This window comes from Homalodisca vitripennis, chromosome X, assembly GCF_021130785.1.
Source record: "Homalodisca vitripennis isolate AUS2020 chromosome X, UT_GWSS_2.1, whole genome shotgun sequence".
Lineage (NCBI taxonomy): Eukaryota > Metazoa > Arthropoda > Insecta > Hemiptera > Cicadellidae > Homalodisca > Homalodisca vitripennis.
Genome location: NC_060215.1, coordinates 39,655,649 through 39,678,152, shown reverse-complemented (window position 1 = coordinate 39,678,152; position 22,504 = coordinate 39,655,649). Strand labels below are relative to the sequence as shown.

At 31.9% G+C, this 22,504-nt stretch overlaps 1 protein-coding gene across 5 annotated transcripts in view; it reads left to right on the top strand.

The window, feature by feature from the left end:
* LOC124368941 (peregrin) overlaps positions 1–22,504 on the top strand; it is a 146,140-nt gene that overhangs the window by 45,822 nt on the left and 77,814 nt on the right. For 4 of the 5 annotated variants that reach the window (XM_046826498.1, XM_046826497.1, XM_046826500.1 and 1 more), the window contains exons 6-10: positions 443–463; positions 8,170–8,354; positions 13,734–13,875; positions 18,343–18,541; positions 18,750–18,936. In XM_046826498.1, the coding sequence (XP_046682454.1) occupies positions 443–463; positions 8,170–8,354; positions 13,734–13,875; positions 18,343–18,541; positions 18,750–18,936 (734 nt within the window). The remainder of the gene's footprint in view (positions 1–442; positions 464–8,169; positions 8,355–13,733; positions 13,876–18,342; positions 18,542–18,749; positions 18,937–22,504) is intronic. The other variant, XM_046826499.1, reaches the window with a different exon arrangement.

The following is a 22,504-nucleotide window of genomic DNA, read 5'->3' as shown; positions in this document are numbered from 1 at the left end:
CTGAAAACTTAATAAATTGAAACTACTGTGTGTGTTTTTCCATCTATTTCTATAAGACATTGTTGTTATGTTGCATAGGTGTTTTTCCGAAAAATAAATGTTTTATACATAGTATTATGTAAAGGTATCCTGAAACAATAAAGTTTGTGTAGCTTATTTAAAAAGTATACATATCAATGCTAAATACTTTAAACTTGGCATTTTTGACCATAGAAATGAACTATACAAGATATTTGTAAACAAAAATTCACATTAAAGGTTGTTTTTGCAGCAATAAAAGGTTACTCAATGGATAATATTTTTTGCAATTGGTTTTTAAAAGTCAATATTCCAAATTTTGTTTGCCAACTGGCTAACTTAGCTCCTAAAATGATCAAGTTTTCACTGCTGTTTTTCCTATTTTAGTTTTAAGTATCTTTAACAGTTGACTTTGTGTTTTTAGGTGTTCGACTTGACCAATAAGGTAACATTGTGTTGCTGTTATGTTGTTGCTTATTTTGTGTTACATTTCTGTGTCTTTTTTATATTTTGCTTCTCATCCTGCTTATCACTGCTCACTTTTGTCTATACTGCACAGCTTTTTATTTTAGACCCGCTTTGAACATAAATTAGTCTTTAGTTTTTTTGTCTACAAAAGTAAACATGTTACTATACCTAATATAGTTTTTTATTTGCTTTTGTCAGTTGTTGCAACAAGTAAATCTAATTTTAGTTTGTGTTTTAATGTATACACATTTTGTAAATATTTATACCTTAATAATTATGATTGGACCAATAAAAAAAAAAATTCCAACTCAAATTTTGATTTGAATTTGTATATGCATTCTTGATTGTAAATTTGATGTTGATTTATTTTAAACAGTAACTTGGCTTAGACCTATTTTATTAGTCTATCCGTCGATTTAAAAACAAATTTTGAATCTGATTCACATTTTGGTTTCAACTCGTGGTCTCAATTGTGATTCTTTTTCTACTAGCAATTAGGAACTACTGAATAAATTTTTCATTACGATTTCAAATAATAACCTTAATTTCATATTATAATTTGATTCAAATTTATTAATACTTTCAATTCAGCCATAAACTATGATTTTTAAAATGTTCAATGCTGAAAATGTGAAACACTGCACACATTAATGGCTAATATATGATTATTAATTACCCACATAAAAAATGATATAAATGAAGCTCAAATGTCATCAGAAGTCCAGGCATCAATTTTGATCAAAATCAGAGACATCATTTCTGATACGTAAAACAATGTAGTTTGCTGGTGAAGTCTGTCTTCATTACTCAGCCAGGGTAGTCAAACTCCAGTAGAAATGAACTTATATGGCACATTTCATTATATGGCACAATCATGGGGAATCTGACAACAATGTTTTTAACTATGTAAAACACCTTCTGCTGTCAGTGATAGTTGAGTTAGTTCAAACACAATGTACATGAGTAAGTTCTAAAATACATAGTGTTTGTATGAATGAAGAAAAAATACAAAAAACTAACATCAATTTACAACCCCACCTGCCGCCATTCTCTAAGGTTTACTCAGTAACATCTTCATTGAACTTGTTGAGGCATTGTACTTCACAGTCTTGGTTTGCCTAAGCAAACGGCACGAACGTAGATTGTTTGCTTCCTTCTGCCTTCTTTTTAAGCATACTCAGCATATTTTTTGTACTGTGTTACAATTTGATTTTCTCTTCTCGTACTTTTACATCCAGTGGATGTTATTCTGAGTTGAAATCATCAAGAGCCTCTTTTGGAGGGAGAGGGGAGCAGTCCTACAAACACATTCAAGTGGAAATTATAAAGTGCTATGCATATTTAGGTAATATGTATTTACCATCACACAGCAGAAAGTGGATAAAAATCTTGCTATGCCAGCTGAGGGTTTTCTGCACATAGGGTAGTATGCCGTCATGTTTGTGTTTTTTAATCATGTATCGTTTCCTGGTAGTGGGCATTACAAAGTGTAACTACTATACAACATTGAGGGAATAATTAAACACGATAACTACGGTATGATTTCTTAATAGATTCAGACCAAACTTGGTACATAGGCAGTAGTTGTACATAGATTAAATGAGTTATTTAAGCCTGTCATAACTAATAAAAAAACTTCAAGATGGCGGCTGTTCACATTTGAGCAAAATTGTTAACTCAAATAAATTTTTATATATACTAAATAATTATAAGTATCTTTTATTCTTTTACTTTTGTAGATATCTCTTAAGGTTTGATGATGGCCACCATTAAAAGTTTGGATAAGGAATGGTTTTACAGAGTCTCAATTAGCTGACCTAAACTGGTTGCGGCAAGATCGGATAAGCAAAAATGTCGGATAACACGAAAAATGATTAAAACAAAGTTGAAGTTGTGTAAAGATCCCCATACATGATCCGACCATTCCACGGACACGTCTGTTAACGCGTCGTATTCCAGGTCTGTCGTTCCCACACACTGCTCGACCTGCCTGACCGTGGATAGGCACGATATTAACATGACAAATTTAACTTTAGTTCACCAAAACATTTATGAGAGACAGATATGTAGAGTTAGCAACAACATGACTTGTGTTTGGATTTAAAATTTGTTGAGAATTTAAAATGTGAATTTTTAGTTTTGCCAAAACCATATAATTTATTATAATAAGAATTTTTTGTACAAATTTGTTCACTGTTGATTAATATGACCTTATTTTAAGTAAATCTGTTGAACTGTTATACATTTATTCAGAACAATTGGTTTTTTTCCCATTTTATTAGAATGGAACATATGGCTACCACTAACATAGGCTCAATGAATGAGCAACTTAGCCTCAGGATTTAGTTATTCTAGTCATAGGATTTATTCAAAGTAGAAACCAAGAAACTAGTAATTGTGTTATTTATTACATTTTAGTTCTCATTTGTATAGTATAAATCATTTAAAAATATTTTGTATATATATATATATATATATATATATATATATATATATATATATATATATATATCATCAGCTAATTTTGTGTTTGGTCTTACAATTAATCTATAATAACAGTGTTGTATTCTTAGTTAGACCTAATTGTTCTGTTTTGTCAATTTAATATTTTATCATTACTGTTAGAACATTAATTAATTTAAAAACACACTTCAATAATAATTTTTTAATTTTTGTGATGTCTTTTGTTAAAAAAAACATCATCAGACCCACAACTGAAATTAAAAACAAAAGGCCTCACATAAATAAAAATTGTATTATTGGACTGTTTGTTTAAAGAATTAAAGAATTCCAATAAGAAAAGAGGAATTCCAATATAATATCATTTCTTGAAACATATTTCTAGCAAAGTATGGTTGTTATTGAAAGTATGTACTCTGTGTAAAAGTATATAATCTGTGTAAAAGCATCTAATCTGTGTAAAAGCATCTTAGTTAAAATGTGTGCTTGTGCTTCATAAGCTGCTTTAGACTTTGTCGCATTAGAAGCTTGAGTTGTATTTTATGGCATGAGACAAGTTTTGGTAGTATAAATACATTTTATTTAGCACTAATACACAACTTTATTATATGTGCGTGTCAATATTAAAGTCCATACTGGCTGATTCTAGACTCAATATATTACTATTTTATAAATTTTTCAAAATATTTTATAAAATGTAGAATTTTGCTTGTTAATAAAATTAAGTAAAATAAAAACAGTTTTGATTTACTGTACCAGTAGGATTCCAGAATATATTTTAGACTCTTATTTTTCTATTTAAGGAAGCTATTTCAACCACATACTATCAATTTCAGATTGAAAACAAAAACTAGGACTTACCTCTCTCCTTTCCTGAGATCCGGTCGTTTGGTTCAGATGTACTGCATGCTGATATTCAGTGTCTCACCTCCTGTGTTTTGTATAGTATGTTTTGTTTAGTGCACTTGTATTTTGAAGTTGGATGAGTTGTGTTTCTTCTCATAGTTTTGAACCTCATGAATGTGCTTGGAATATTTTGACATACAACTAGTTTTGTTATCAAATTTTTGACTGTGGCAAGTTCATTTCTGTTTGCTTTCCTATGTATTACATTTTTGACACATGAACACTTGAAGAAGAGAATAGGAGTCTATAATTTGAAATGTCTACTGTACACAGTGTGTCTTATACAAATAAAATGATATCTCTTGGTTATAATGGGCTAAAATATATGCTGTCACCAATTTTTCTCGATTGACTCAAACATATATTTACAAGCAGTGTTACCTACATCAAAATATCTATTTTCAATTGATCGAAAAATGGTTACAATAGGCAAGTGTGATACAAATTTATCATCTTTTAGTATAGTAACATTCTCTGGTTTCAGGTCCTTCAGAATTGCTTCTATTTTACAAGGCAAGGTCTCTAGTCCTTTTATGCTGAGTACACAGTCTAGGTACTAGAATTACAAAAATAATTCAATTACTTTTATTGATTGATTTTCCTTGTACTCAATCTGTTATCTACATGTTTCAAGACTATTTGAGAAAACCTCTTGTACACTTGAGTTTTTCATGTATCATCTTTATAAGCTGTTTTCAACATTAAAACTGTTTTAGCAATGATCTTTATCAAGCTGGAAGCAAAATGTCATAGTTGCATGTTGTTTACTTCAACTTGCCACCATAAAAAAACGGAGAGAGATCAAAACAGCACTATCAAACACTACCATTACAGAGAAATAGCTGAAGCCAGGTCTACGTCATGGGTGGCTCTGAATTGCCAATAATTCTCATTATACATGTATATCAGGAGGAAAATAAATTATGCAATCCCTGCCCTTGATAGAATTATTCCTGTATATAAATAGTTTCATACACTGTTTAAAAATAAATTTAAATCTGTATTTATTTTGTTTTAACTGTAATCACTATTTATTTATGATGAGTTGTCATATTTTTAAATTGTAAAGTACAATTGTTGATTTTTATCTCAAAATTCTATTCAGTCTTGATTATGATTTACTTAGGTTTATGAAATCTATGATAACTATGTTTGATGATGGACAGAATATTTTATGTGGTATTAATCCTACTACCAGTTGAAGAGCAACATCAACTGCTCTTTCATTCAAAATCCCATTGAACCAGAAACTTCAGGAACTTGTTGAACCATTAAATTTAGCAAGTCTTGCCTCAAAAAGTACGTTTGTTTAACCCATCTGATATTCTCTGATACAATACAATCTCATTTATCCTGACCTCATTTTTTCTGGATATTGGCTTGTCTGGATCATTTTTATGGAGTTGAGGGAGTCCAGTATTTTGAAGAATGAAGAGTTTAATTTATTTTTCCATTAACCCATATTTGATATTCAGAATAATGCGTAACAACATGCATACATTAGACAGAACAATTTTGAATCCTCTCGTACTGAACAGGATTACTATAGCAACGATTCGTCATCAGTAGGGTAAAACTAACCTGTCTCATGTCGGTCTAAACTCAGCCGGTTCACATCGTATTATGCAACTAATCCCCTCATTTTTAAGCTATAAACGTTTTATTAGACCTACCAGAGGAAGCCATCATGAATGTTAGAAATGTTTTAATGAATACTACATTAAAAATAGTTATAAAGAATCATTCTAAAAAGAGTATTAAAAGTATCCAAGCCTAGTGAACTAAAATCATTATTGTTTTAATGTAAAGGGATTGTCCTTAGTGTTAAATCCTCAAGGCACTTTTGTATGCTGAAGTTATTGATTTTATCCTCTAGATTTATAAACAACATTCTAGCAGTAATTAGATTTTCTTTATACTTGTCCACCAATTTTTGGTTCTTTGGCTTGAAGTCGAAAGACCTGGTGGAATTAATAAATCGGGAAACTGATTAAGGTAGTCTTTTTTTTCTTAGCCTCTAAGACTTCTCTTTTGATGTGATATTTTTATGCACAACCGAACCTCTTTCTACTGCAATTTTTTTTCTTTCTTGCAAGTGTTTTATTGGCAGCAGTGTCGGCCTTTATCTACTGAAATAGAAACAGATTTTTCCAGGCACAAATCAGATCCAGCGAACTATATCCCAGACATTGCTCTACCATTTAGAATAGCAACAGCCATTTGCATAGGTTTGGGAGAGAGGCATTGGAAAATGTGGAGGGATGCTGTGTTTTTCAACAGGAAAATTACTAACTCTTAAACCACATTAGTCTAGTCCTTATTGAAGACTCAAAAATCTATTTTAAACAGTGCTTTGCATATATATATTTTTATGTCCTTTATTTTTACTTTCCTAATCATCACAATTTATATTATGCCAATGTATTATGATATTTGTAATAAAAAAGTATTTAATGTTGTCCCATATTAATGTTATTATTCTTATTTTTTGGATGGTATTTTTTGATTTTAAAAGACTCCATGGTATTTTTTTATATCCTGATTAATACCATTATTTTGTACAGTATTGAAATTACTAATGGCTGTAATTTATTTATACTTAGGTTAGTTTTAACAAAATATAACATTCACTAGATTAATTTGTTCTATGTTGTTCCATAAAATATATTACTCAGATAAACAAAATAATGTTATATGATTTTTTTAATGTGCTCCAGTTACTAGCTCCATCTCAGAAAGGAGAAGGTTTTATAAAAATAGTAATATTGTAAGTTACTGAATATGGTGCATTTATTTAAACAAATTTGCACAAATTGTCACCCTCAGAAAGTTCAAAGTTAATGTGACCAATTATACCTATAATAAACATACTTTTAAATGCAACAAAATGTTTATTTAACAGAAATAGTCATAATTCCAAAATGGTATTGAAATAACATTTTGAACAAAAAGAAATCAATACAACAAAGTATCGAAGAATCCCACTGAACATAATGAAAGAATTAACACACAGACATCGACACTGCCCTTGGACTTTTTGACACCAACATTAATACCCCAGCTCTACCTTGAACCAAGAGGAACCTGTGTAAAAAGTGTTGTATTTAGGGCTTTTCTATCAAGAGTATCGGACAGATTGACAGACAACAATATGATTTCAAGAAAGCCTTGTCAGGTGCTTAATACATTTTATCACTCTTGACCAAAAGTTTGGATCAAACTGAAAACATGATTTACTTAAGCTCACCAGTTACTTGCACTTAAATTGATTCATGTCAACACTAAGTATTCAAACTTTATTTTCCGAGAATACAAGAAAAGTTTCTGATTTTTGCTTTATGTCCGTGTCTAGACAGTTGCCTAACTCGATCAAATATATTCTAAATTGAGTATTTTTATTTTAATAGAAAAGGATTTACAGTGTTGAGTCGGGTGCCTCATGCACCACTAATTTTTTTACAAAGTTAAGAAAGGAAGGCGAGACAATTGCATAAGTCTCCTATGACTAAATTTTAGGTAGTTCTTTACAGACAGTTAACTTAGATTTTATTTACTTCACTGGCTGATTTAATATTTTTGACACTACAAAAATAAAAATTAGGAAACAAGATATTAAATGAGCTAATCTTTAAAGACAAGAGGATCCTCATTGTCACACTGTAAATGTTCACTTCACGTCTTTGTGGTGATGTGTTATCGTATTGGTGTCTTCCTATTTATTTATATTTTTGCTGACTTGTAATTTATATTTTTGTTATATTGTTCAACCAAGTTTGTCAAAAAGTGTAAATCTTAAGGTAATTAAAAGTTTGCTCTGTGTCTATTGTAGAATAATGGTGCTCACATATATTTTGTGGTTGATAAGGTTTTGACAGTAATAGACTCTAGTTATGGGACAGGGGATATTGCCAGTCAGGATGGTCAAGGTCATATAAACCTAATATAAATATAATTAGGAAAACATTGATTTATTGTAACAATTACTTTTATACACAAAAAGGTTTTCTATTCTGATGTCTATTCATATGATTGGTAAACCATATAGTTTTATTCTATTTTTAATTTAGTATTTACAGCAGTTACATGGCAGATGGTATGATATTCAGAATTGTAGTTATAAAGGTTCAAGTTTCTTATTGACAGAAAATTTTTAATTTTTATTGATCATTGGGACATCAATCAGTACTTGAAGGTTTGTGTGTTAATAACAATTAAATGTATAGGTGTTTTGGGACATCATAAATTACTGAGGCCAGTAGTATATCCATTGTGCTACTGTTCTACTTTGCTTCTGTTATACTCACTTCCCCTTTCCAGATGCAGAGTAACAAGTCCGGGGACAGTGCACCTGCAGTTATCGACGATGATGCGGTCTGTTGTATCTGTTTGGATGGTGAATGTCAGAACTCCAACGTGATCCTCTTCTGTGACATGTGCAACTTGGCAGTTCACCAAGACTGTTACGGTGTTCCCTACATTCCTGAAGGCCAATGGCTGTGTAGGTCAGTACACTCCTATTAATATTTGATTACCGTCATGGAGCGTTAAGGTCCCCTGAGATGGGTGGTTATTGTGCTTCTCAGGTCGGCCAAGGATACCAGAATCATGTGGCTCCTACCCTGCCTGAGTGTGAAATACGGTGTTCTGAGGTTATATCAGTCTGCCCCCCTGATCTTGTGTCTGTTATTGAAAATCATAATAATGATAACTCTACTAATATTTTTTTTTGAAAACCTGTCCAACTATGTAGAGCCATGAAGAATGCTTGTGAAAAAACTAGTCTTGACTTATACCATGTTGTCATTCTCGCACATTAGGATTACAAGACCATAATATACAAAACAAAGCCAAAAAATTCAACTCAACTAAGAAACATTTTAAAAATACTAGAAATAAAATAAACATTCAAAAACGTATTATAATTATGCATCATAACATCCAACACCTTCCATCTTGTGTTGACCAATTACAAGTAAATTACAAATATAAACAATAGAAAAATATTAAATTTGTATAATAACAAACATTTCTGATCATGATGCTCAATTTTTTAAGATACTAAATGTACACAATAATAGTAAAAATAACATTAAAAAGTATGTAAAAAGTTTGATAGCTCTAACTTTGAGTTACTTGTAACTTTGAGTTACTTGATAGATATCTTTAAGCTGAAGAATGGTTAGATGTTTTATCAGGCCTCAATAGAAAACAAATATGATGTCTTTCACAATACATCTCTTTATTACTTTGATATAAGTTGTCCTAAAGTGTAGGTTACAGAAAGACCTTATAAAACCCAAAAATGAATAACTAGTAAACTAAAAAATAAACAAAATGAACTAGTAGAACTAGAAAAAAATCTTTAGATTTTCCAAAAATATCAGTTTGTAACCAATTATTGACGAAAAAAAGAAATCTTTAAATCAAAACATTATAAACACGCAAAAACAATTTATGGCCAGAAAGATTTTAAACTCTTCAAGTAAATCTAAAAGAACTTATAACATAAAATTAAGAAAACCACAAAAATCAGCAACCAATATTACATTACATAATGAAGAGGTAACGATCAATAATCCAATGGACATTAGTGAATTTTCCAGTAACTTTTTCACAAACATGGTATATATGAACAAATAGTACCACACATAGATCCTCGAGTGAACAGTGCAGTCCAACGAAACTTTAATCAAAATATTAGTAAAACATTTTTATTTAGTTCCATTACTGAAAAAGAAGTAGAAAAGGTTGTTCTCTCCTTTGAAAATAAATATTCTGCCGGGGTTGATGAAATTCCCATAATAGTTATTAAAAATTCTATAAGGTTTCTCAAAAAGCCTTTAACGCACTTAATAAACTCTTCTCTTATATCACATAATTTTCCATAAAAACTAAACATTTCTAAAGTTATACCAATTTTTAAAAAAGGTAATACAAGGAATGTCTCTTGCTACAGGCTAGTGTCGATTCTGTCTTCTTTCTCAAAACTCTTTGAGCGTATTGTCTACAACCAACTTCTAAAATATTTAGAGTTCTATACATTAGCGTATGAAGAACAACATGGGCTTTTGCGGGGGCAAATCCACTATTACAGCTGGGATTGGGTTTATTGAAAACTTAATCAATTCAGTCAATGCAGGAAAGAAAGTGGTAGGGATTTTTCTTGACCTATCACATGCTATTGATAGTGTGTCTCACAAATTGTTATTAGATAAACTGAAAGAATTAGGTATAAACAAAAAAGAACTCAGTTGGTTTACCTCTTATCTCAGTAACAGGAAACAATATATGGAAACACAATACACAGAAAATAACTTAAGCTGTAATTATATAAGAAACATTGTGTCAAGTCAACAAACAATAAGGTATGGGGTCTCACTAGGCTCAATATTGGACTCCCTACTTTTCATTTGTAAATAAAAGGTAGAATTTAGTATTTAGATCTAGCAACAACCAAATTTCAGGTTAATTAACAGATGATTTCTAAATTGATGTAACTTACCCAGTCCAGAATGTTTGTTATTGTTATGTGAATCTTACATCTAATAAAGTGGAATTGTTAAAGTAATTACAATTCACATTTTAGATCCTTATAACTTTTTGCTTTTGCAAATACCAGGCTCCAGCTGTAACTTGGGGAACAAGTGGTACCTACTCATTTCTCCCTTCCTTTTAATTTACCACTACTTTTAATTTACATTGCAAGTAACATAAATGGAAATGGGAGATTTAAATAGGAAAGCAATTATAGGATGGATGTTGGTGCCCATAGTACTGAACTCTGTATAACCAGATTGTTACATTTCAGGGGTGTTGACAATTGGAAACTAGATTTAACCCTGGAACTGGCAATAGTATCTTTCTGTACTGGCAACTCTATTTCAACAGCCAGTAGATAGATGTTTTTATAATCTATCCCATTTCATAATTGTCAGTCCAAAAGTAAAGATTTTTATGTCAATCTATTAATGTATATTTGAGGAATATAATAATAATAATAATAACCTATTGTTAGTTTCCATGTTAATAATGTTTTGTAACAAAATAAAAATATTAAAACAAATTATTTTTGTAATATTCCGTTGTGCAACTGCTTAACAATAAGTTTTACATCAAAACTGTAAATGCATAACTTATTCTTAATTTTGTGCCAATTCCAAAAATGTATAGTTATCGTACCTTTTACCTCAAAACTTATTTGTTACATTACTGTATGAAATAGCGCGTTCAGTTACTGTTTTTTTGTTATTTTTTATAGGTTGATCTCTAAAGAAATAATATTATTCATGGATAAACATAATCTTATGACTGCATTTATACTTATGCAAGTTTGAAAACTAAAACAAAAATAAAATGAAATTAAATTTGAATTTTACCTTATTTACATATATGTACAATATATACAAAGTTTCATCTTTCACTCAAAGTCATTGAATTCCATCCTGCGTTTGGGGCCCTCCTGTCAAACTGGTCTGGCATAGTGTTCGAGCAGATGGTAGGACTTATGGTGAACTCAATTACATCCAGGGTAAAAGAAATTGGTTTTCTTTTTCAAGTTTTTTACACTCACATACAGCACACAAACGACCGTTCGAGTTGGGGGATTTTGCGGGGCCAAAGACATCACTAGGTGGAATAACTTCTCTGTCTGACTCACACAATTGTGAGAGAATACTTACTAGGATATGACATCTGTTACATGGTATGAGAGGTTTACCTCAATGTCAGAATAAACTTCGTCATCACTAGAAATAGGATGATCCAAAACGAGCTCTCTAAGATCACATGATCTAAAGCTTTCACCCGTACTGTACAACTAAAACTATAACCTGCGAAAGCTAAACCTCAGTAATAACAACACTAAAACACTATAAAATACATCTTTCCACAAATACTATTGGATTTGTTACTTTAAACAGAAAACTTGGTACAGTTTCACAACAACATAGCAGAATCAACAACACATGACACGTATTACGTTCTCGTCAGTTGTCCGTTGAGAACGATGTTTGATGTTGTACGATACTCAAAGTAAGAACAATAAATCGGTATTATAGTTAATGCTATGCCAGAATATATTAAATAAAAATCATTGATGTTACCTTAAATACCTAAAATTTAAATAACTGTACATGTCTACTTTGGCGATGAATATTTGTCGTTGCTAAATTAGACGGACCTTTGGCGATGAAAATTCTTTTCATACTTTTCATAGGGTTAAGTAGCCTATTAATTTATACTTATAAAGTCAAGGATGATTTATGCAATCAGATTTTTTGTAAAATGAGATTGTTTCTTTATTTGATTAGATTTTCTTACTAAAAAGTCTATAGTAGCAAGTAACAACTGTGCACCTCAATTCATCACTCATATCAACTAGGAGAGTTACATTAAAATATATAGGGTGGCAGATATGTCATTTTCCCCAGAAGAGGTTTAAAGGTTTAAAGGCGATATAGGTTAATTGAATAAAACACTTTTAAGCAAAAAAACAAATTCATTATATGAAATTACTTGCATATTACCATACAATGTTATAGCAGTTGTTCGATATGTCCACCTTGATTTTGTATACACTTCATACAACAACTGAGAACAGAATCAAACATTTTTAGCAATAAAGGGTTATTGTTATTAACAAGTTCAAATGCATTTCTTATTAGGTTTCTGAGTTGATCAAGATTTTGCGGTTTTGAAGCATACACAGTCTCCTTTATAATACCCTACAGTGAAAAATCACATGGGGTCAGGCCTGGTAAGCGCGCAGGCCAATCGATTGCATCACGGCAACCAATCCATTCATTAAACGTGTTATTTAAAAAATCTCGAACTTGGATACCGAAATGTGCTGGGGCACCATCTTGTTGCCAGATGAGCGAATGAGTATTAAAAACAGGATTATTTCTGAGCTTGGGAACTTCTACTTCCTGCAGCAACCGTAATTAACTTTCTGAGTTAACATTTCGTTGAAGAAAATAAGGACCAATCAGTGCAGTACTCGAAATATCCCTCCATACCACAACACAAGGCACATTGAGTTCTGCTTGGATTACGTTATGAGAATTTATCTGACCAATACACACAGCTATGCCAATTAATGCGTCCATTTAGTTTGAAACATTCCTCATCTCACCACAAAATTGATCGCAAGAAATTTGGATCAGCCTCTGAGCAGATAATTATTGTCTCACAGAATTCCAACCGCCTATCGGAATCATCCTCGTGTAGCGCTTTGAGTAAAGATGGACGGTATGGCTTAAATTTTAATTGCTTTAACATTCTTTGCACGCTTCTTCTTGATATTTCTAGTTCATCGGATGTCTTACGAGTTGATTTACCGAAACTGGCTACGAAAGCTTGAGCAACTGTCTGCAGGTTTTCTTTGTTGTAAATTGATAGTGGACGACCACACTTCGGGGCATTTAAAACGCTTCCAGTGTTTTCAAATTTTTTATTTTACTTCCGCATATACTGTTGAGTGGGTATCGCGACACCTGGATGTTTACCACTAAATTCTTCAATTATTATAGCAGTATTTTTATTATCCTTCCACCACAACTGAAGGATGTAAACTCGTTGTTTGGTTCTAAACATTTTAAAAACACACACAAACAAATAACAGATGCAAAGAGCGTCACTTTACACTAGCCACCGGAACAGACAACAATGAACTTACTGTCATTGTAAGTTGCTGCCAATTTAACATTGTTACCAACCTATTGAAACAAAATATCCCAATTCATGAGGAAACTGACATATGCGCCACCCTGTATGCTTGTGATATGTTTTAATAATATTTGTGTTCTTTAGTGTAAACCAATAGCTTTAACCAAACACCTAATAAAATTAGAATACAGATTTATAGTTTTATTGTGTTCCAGGCGATGTTTGCAGTCACCATCACGTGCAGTTGATTGTGTGCTGTGTCCAAACAATGGAGGAGCTTTCAAACAGACAGATCGGGGACACTGGGCACATGTGGTGTGTGCATTGTGGATACCTGAAGTTAGATTTGCAAACACGGTAAGTTATTAGTAATTCATAAATATGTTTTCTGAAAATGGTCAGTTTTTTCTTTTGTTTAGGAAGGCTTTCACAGTATTTGAAATGAAGTTGAAAATCTTTTAGTTTGACAAATAGACAGATGAAAAAAATGAATAGTCTATTATATAATTTCATGCCAGAATACATTATGATTCCTTCAGTCAAGAACTTAACTGTTATAATACGGGTATTGCAGTGGACAAAGTCAATATAATATGGGTAGAAAAAGTCAAGAAACTAATTCATAAGTATAAAATAGTCAATAATTCACACAAATCGATAAAAGTAGCATTAATACATTGAACCCTAAGCCTATAACAATGAATTTACTCAGTATACTGGCTGTTTTTTGTGATTTTTAAAAAAATGTTAAATTATGAAGACATTGTTTTAACCTAACACATTATATATCAAATTAAAGAGGAGAATACACAGTTCTCCAGAAAATGTGTGTTTTTATGATAAAATAATTATTTGAACAAAATTATAAATTAAGCAAAACTATGGATAAAAATAAAATTTGAAAAATTGTAACTTTGTATAAACGTTTTATTTTTCAACCACCTAATGTTGTATAAACGTTTTTTTTTTAAATCACCTAATGTTCTATAAATGTGTTTTTGATATAAAATAACATAAAAGAAAGAAAGTATTCATGTTAGTACTAATGGAAGGCCTATCATAATCATTCTCAGCATCATTCACGTCTTGATAATTAGGCCTAACCTCAAAATCTGGATCAGGATCATTGTCGTTGAGAAACTCACCCTACGATCCAGAATCATAAATTTGACCCAAGATTCTTTCAAACTGAATCGGAGATGATCTTTTATTTTCATTAAAATACGATAATCCTCCTGCAAATCATGCTCAAAATCTGACATCATATCACATATCATGTGCGCCATTATTTTGTCTAAATGATTACTCATTTTACACAATGATCAAGAAAAATAAAACATTTATCACTAAGAAACCAATCAAAATAAACTAAACCATCACTAAACCAACATTTATCAATTTATTCAGTAACAGTGGAACTTTGTTTATAAATAACAATGATCACATCACTGCGTCGACAGTCGGTTATGTAACTAAGCAGTTGTGCAATGGTTGAAAATACTATTTTTACAGCTGCACAACTGTTACTTGTCATAAAAAAGACGTATAAATATAAAAAATATAACATAGGAAATAGTCTGAAAAAACTAAACCCGATTTTTTACAGAAAACCTAAATGTATTGAATTAAGTACCGGAGCCCGAGTATAGGTCGGGCTCCGTACACAACGGCGGGCGGGCTAGCCCGACCTATACTCGGGCTCCGTATTCAATGTGTTAATTAAAATAACAGTAAAATGCTCTAACTAATATGACATACAAAAATGATGTCATTAAAATTAGTAATAATAACACAAATAAAATAAATAATGTAGTTAAAAAGTAGCACAGATTAAGTACTCATACACAGTGTAAAATACGTCTCGTTTCAACAATTTCTCTTGCTATTTCAAATTTGTTTATAAATACAGACCAAGCTTGCTCAGACAACTGGTTAAAAAGCTTAATTTCATTATAATATGACTGCGTTATATTTTTCCAATTTTACGGAGTGTTTCAAGTATATGGTTTTCTTAGTGAAACAAGTATGAATATATCTTGTATTGTTGCAAAATTTGTTAGCAAGTTTAACCCTCCCTCTTAAATTTCTTTATATTTTTGTAACATATACTCCCACTGAAAATATTGGTTTAGAATGTATATTTTAAAAGTAAAATAACTTTTAAGGGAGAAACACTGTAGGTTCTCTTATTTCAATAAACACTTTTCAATTTAGACAATGTTAAGCTGAGTGATACAAATATAACATATACACTTAAATTTTGTGAATATAAGAGTATTATTGTCAATGTAATGAATTCCATGTTAAAATCTGTTTTAAACCTGTTATTGTTCATTATATTTCTGTATTCTAAAACAGGGTTTCTCAACCTTTTAGAACTTACAACCCCCTTTTTGTATTAGACATTTTGACGACCCCTGACCGTAAATTGCAGTTGAAGGGAGAGGAGTAAGGTGTTCAACACCACTAAATAAAAAGGGCTCGTATCCTGTAAAATGGTTCACGTAAAAGTAGGCCTATCCAAATGTTTGTTAAAGCTAATAATCAATTTTTAAATGTTAATGTTAAAAAAATCTCGTTTACTTTATTATTCTGGTATCTAGGTTGTGTATTTTTTACAGCATTTAAACATGTGTTTGTTTTTATAGATTATTAAGGATGAAAAGCCTAGAGCGAAAGTAGCCATTTATTGTAAAATTTAGTGTAGGTTAATCTTTAAAATTCTTACATCGTGACAAACTGATATGTAATTCTTATTTTTATTGCTAAATTCACTGGAAATAATTTAGTTTATTTTGGGGGAGATGTCGGTGGACGTGTCAGTGCACAGGCATGTCGTCAGAGGAGCAGAGCAGCGACGGGATGATGCTGACACTGCAAGCGCTGTGGCGAGCACTAGTTGCTTGCCCAGTGCTTCTATATCCCTTTTATAGGTTCATAGATTAATTTAGAGAAATATTTATTGTAATCAATACAAAATAACTTTAACTGAGAAAACGACACACTTTGCTGCATATTATATTACGAAAATTTGGGCCTGATTGTTATGAATTGCTTTTATGAATTCGTCATTTAAGAATCCTCAGTCTCATAGAGGAGAGACTGGGGTACCTGTTGCGTCCATGGCTTTGGCCCCTGTGTGAGAAGGAGGTAGCACGTGTCATACAGAGACTGAAATAAAAAAAGATCAGTGACACCAATGGGATGTCAATATGGCTACTCGAATGTTTATTCAAGCATATTTGATTCTTCTAACAAAATTAATCAATTTTTCTTGGAAAACTGGAAGTTTTCCATCTCTTTTAAAGACGGCCAGATCACTCCAATTTTCAAAAAGGACGATCCTTGTCTTACAAGCAATTATCGTCCAATCTCAAATCTTCCAGTTTTCAGCAAAATTTTTGAAAAACTTTTTTACGAAAGGCTTGACAGCTTTCTGGAAAAACACGAAATTCTGAATCCAGAGCAATTTGGATAGATCCACAATGAATTGAAACACATTGATTCTGCTTCAACGCTGTGAACAACCTTTAGGACAATGTTGTCGATGGTTTGGATAGGCGAGAAAATGTGCTTAGCATATTTCTTGATCTGTCCAAAGCCTTTGAATGTGTGCACCACGAGACACTGTTGCACCAGTTGGAAAAATGTGGCATACGAGGTCTCCGTGTACTTATGGATCGGTTCTTACCTTTAAGGATCAACGTCAGTGCGTGGAGATTTCATACGTCATTTCTAACTAAATTAAAATAGTCCACGGTGTTTCTCAGGGTGCTATCCTTGGGTCTTTCCTGTTTTTATTTATGTCATCGTATTGAATTTAGCTATCCAGCATGGAAAACTGGTTCAATATACCAATGACATGACTCTTTGTTTTAAAAGCAAATCAATACAGTAGCTTTCATGGAATTGAACACATGCATTCAGTATTTCACTGAAATGAATCTGAAAACAAATCAGTCAAAAACAATCGTAGTAAATTTCGGCCTTCGTCAGCATGATCGAGTGGTGAGTCTGGCTGTATTTGTAGATAATAATATTGTGAAGAAAATAATTCCACAGTTTTTGGGAATGATTCTGTATGAAGGACTGACCTGGAGTGATCATGTTGACAGGGTCTGTGCTAGAGTTACCTCAGGCATCTATGCTCTTCACAATCTTGCAAAATTTTGTTCCCCAAATGTTTAAAAAAATGGCCTATTATGGCCTAATCCATTCTCATGTTGTGTATGGAATAAGACTGTAGTGATGTTGTGCAAAAAACAAAATGGAGCGCGTCTTTAGACTACAAAAAAAGGCTGTAAGAATCATTGGAAGTTTTAATTACAGAGAGTCGTCATGTAGGGAATCATTCTGGGAGTTCAGATTGCTGACTTTGCCCTGCCTCTATATTTTTGAGGTAATCATGTACTGCAGATCAAGGTGCGCCTTGATTCGTGGCAGGAATGTTCGATATAAAACTAGAGGCAGTGACAACTTTTGAGGTCATCAACGCAGACTGGCATTAGCACAACATCTACAACAAGATTTTTCTGGACATTTGCCATTGTTCAGTGATACAAAAAATCAGTAACACTACGTTTTGAGATCTGCAATCTGAACTCTTCTTTAGGTAAATAACTAACGTAACACATAATTACAAACTAGGTTATAATAAACAGATCATACCAGAGCGTTATGACACGCATAAGTCAGGAATCATTAAACCATGTTGTGAGTCAAATTAACTAACTCTAAAACATGCACTTAATAATTAGTAACATATAGCCTATGTCCAATTAGTAACAAATTTTAAACATAACAAAAATTAAATTGGTATGGCAGGTTTTTCTGGAGCCGATTGACAGCATCGAAACCATTCCACCGGCAAGATGGAAGCTGACGTGCTACATCTGCAAACAGAGAGGAGTCGGAGCTTGTATCCAGTGCCATAAAACCAACTGTTACTCTGCATTCCATGTGACGTGTGCCCAACAGGCAGGGTTGTTCATGAAGATGGACACTGTCAGGCATATTCATACAGGTAACCTTATTGCTTGTCAAGTATTATAACTGCATTTAAAATATTATTAATTGATATTTCTTCACATGAAATTATTTAAAACTAAAATATAAATTTTTAGCCTCAATATTTTACTATACTTATCCAAAACTTATCAAAAATGCTAAAATTGATTTTCAACAATATGAAATGGACTTCACAAGGTGATAAAAGTAATATTTTTCCATAGTGGGCTCTGAACCGGGGCCAGTGATGGTTCAAAAGACAGCTTTCTGCGAAACTCACACACCTCCCGACTGTGAGCCCCGACCCCGTCCTACTGGTACTACGGGCCCTGTCGACCCCAACAGACTGCAATTGGCCAAGAAACGAAGCTCTGTGCCTGTCATCTCCATACCTACAATCCCTCCAGACAGGTGAAGTTTTTTTGTCACACTCTTTTAAAATGATGTTTATTTTTTTAAATTTTATACAACAAAAATATTGTTTGTGTATGATGGAATATAACTTGAATATTGAAATCTTGTATGTAATAAATTGTATGACAAAACCAAGGACCTAAAGTGTTTAAAGTTTAACATTGTTCTTATGGGGTAAAACTCTGGGTCATTTCATTTCAGCCGACTTTTAAATTATAAGTCTGTCAAAACGTACCATAGGAACTCAAAATTATTTCACATTAAAATGCAATAAATAAAAAATAATGGACAGTTGGAACTAATTTTGGATAAAATGCCTTATATTTTATTAAACCCAAATGGACACTATTTCAATGATGAGTTATAATTATATAAAGTATTGACTCATGTAACTGTTCAGACGAGTGGTAAGGACCAAATTTATTTGGATAATTCCATAATATTCAAAGTAATAAATATATTTTATTTTAGATTTCATTTTTTGTGAGCTACTTTCAGGAAGATTGATTGGTTTTTAATTTAATAAAGAACCATTATAATTTATGTAAATCTCTAGTCTGATATATATTTAGAGCATTTTGAATGGATTATTAGTTTTTTGGTTTTGTAAACATCCTATTGCAAATTTGGCTATATCTAGCAATTTTAACATATTTTTCTTAAAATTTTTCCTAAAATGAAACAATTTCTGGATATTTTCTATATACTATAAAAATATACTGGTATAAAAGTCATTGCAATTAAAGTGTTAATTATTGAAAATTAAGGCACAATGTGTTGAATTAATAAATCTTTCAGAATCTAATTGCAAAACTTCAATTTCAAATGTCAATTAAGGATTTGTTATTGGTGCTATCGTATTTTTAGTTTACCTATGATTTGAAAAATAACATGTTCACAAAAGCTATTTTATATGCTGGTGACACAAGTTTCATCTGGCACAATTTAAAGTATAAGGCATTTACTTCGATACTACTTTAAAACAGTTTGTTCAGACAGTATCTTTGTAAAACACTCTTCAGAGTCGTCAACATGTGTATCAATCTTTAAAATCTATATTACTCCATATTTACTTAAAACAACTAAAACTTTCATAATGCTCCAATAACTTTTTCGATACTAGAAATAAGCTGGACATGATAATCCTCAAAGTGAGCAGGAAAAAATTAAGATTATAGTTAAATATTACCAAAATACATAAAAAATGTTCTTTGTCTTTTTTTTAAACAATTCAAATTTGTGAAATGCACACTAAATACAGAATACAAATGTCTTACTCAGATGGGGAATATTATCCTAAAAACTGTTGAAACAGCATAACAGTTATGTTTTGGTGCAAAGGCTATCCAGAAAGTAGATTTCATTTTGATATAAACAGAAAATAAAGGACAATAAAAAAATTGTATTATATTCATTTGAAAGTGACACTAAAATACTATTTTTCAACAGTGACAATACAAATTCAGGCACTTATCATAGTGGTGAACTTGTTTTGAAATTCAATCGTTTTAAAATTTTGCCGCCTGAGACTTCAACCAGGTAGTCGCACTATGCAGTTCCATGTTATCATCAAAGCGCTATGTCACAAGCCATGTGACAGGAAGCCATTGCTGGAAACAGGTGGTAGTCACTGGGTTCAAGGTATGAACTGTAAGGTGCGGCAAAACCAAATTATCGAACTTAACTTTCCTTTATACTTGATAGTAGATTATTTGATATCATTGTGATACCTATTTTCTGATAGTGGTGAAACACGACGTGGTGATCCCAACACAAATCTGTATTAGGCCGGATTGGTGATTATTTTGGGACACTTCTCTAGCCAGCTTTGATCAATAATCCCTAACTAATATTTGCCCATAATTAGTACCCCCGCCATAATTTATTTGGACCAAAAGTAGAACAAAATTATATACCTGGATACCAAATTAAAATTATATCTAAACTCACGGATACCCGTCCAGTCTCAGACGTCGGTCAGCATGCACATCTACTCACTCTCTCACCACAAGTACGTTCTGACTCAAACCCGTCCACCGACCAAACGGCCTGATTGTGCCCTATCTCAATCCTCGGCCAAAGGTCGGCTGACTACATCCTAGACACTAACCGACCCGATCACAGTGGTGGTCACACGCCAAACATAGACTGTAATTTGGTTTGCAATTCACGTGGTTTACCCAAGTCTCTTCTCCTATAATAATCGAGCAGCGAGTCACCATTTTTTTTGTAAGTGGCCAAAAATGTCAATGAAGCAGCCATACGCTGATTTTCATGGGTTTTTGCTACAATCTTGCACAAAATTTGTTAACCTAACTTCTGCGTAACAATTTCATGTAACAAACTCCTTGAAATTTGAGGAAAACTAAGTGAGAGTTCTGTTATTGCGAATCAGCAGTTTTTTTTTACTTTAGAGACAATTTCATGTTTACAATGCTTGGCCATCCACTTCATTCGTCTTCATGCACAAGAGGGGATAAATCTCAATTGGTTTATTGTGCTTAGCCAACAAAAACCGTATTACCGACCGCACTTCACAACTTGCGGGATTTTCAATTGTGTCCCACATTGTAAACTGCTATTGTAATATAACAAGGAGCGTCAGTAACCTCTTACTACATGGCTGTATAGCAACTGAACGGAGAAATGCCCTGACATCAAAATGGCTGTAATTGACCCGGCCCTACAGAGCGAAACATAATCTACTTTCTTAATAGCCCTCGTACTTTTATAGAAATATTCAGTCTTATTATATAAACAATTTGTTTATCATTTTAATGTGTAATTTGAACCAATGTGTGTATATTGCTGTGTTGTGTTTTTGATTTGATCTATTTGTGATGTTATTTAATTGAGTTAATTTAATTTGGTTTGCTCATTTTTAAATTGATAGATTACATATTTTTACTTCATTTCTATATCTGATGTCCAAATAAAGTTCAGTAATTTGCTAATGCCAAATTTGCATGTATTTATATTCAATGGCAGTAAATTACTATAGACTATTCAAATAAGAAAAATGAAACGAAAATGAAAATTTAGTTAAATCAAATATTTCAAGATATTCACTTTCTAATTATGAGCTATGTGGGTCAATTAGAATTTCATTTAAGGAGTTGGTTTGTGTTAATTTAAATGAATGATTGAGCAAGTTAGTAAAAGTCTCAAAAGTAATGCTTCTTTTTCCTCCAAGAGACTGTTGATATTACTGGACCACTTTTGTGCCACAGAATATTTGTTAATGTATAAATGATTTATTTTGCATGTATTTATATTTAATGGCAGTAAATTACTATAGACTATTCAAAATAAGAAAAATTAAACGAAAATGAAAATTTAGTTTAAATCAAATATTTCAAGATATTCACTTTCTAATTATGAGCTATGTGGGTCAATTAGAATTTTATTTAAGGAGTTGGTTTGTGTTAATTTAAATGAATGATTGAGCAAGTTAGTAAAAGTCTCAAAAGTAATGCTTCTTTTTCCTCCAAGAGACTGTTGATATTACTGGACCCACTTTTTGTGCCACAGAATATTTGTTAATGTATAAATGATTTATTTTGCA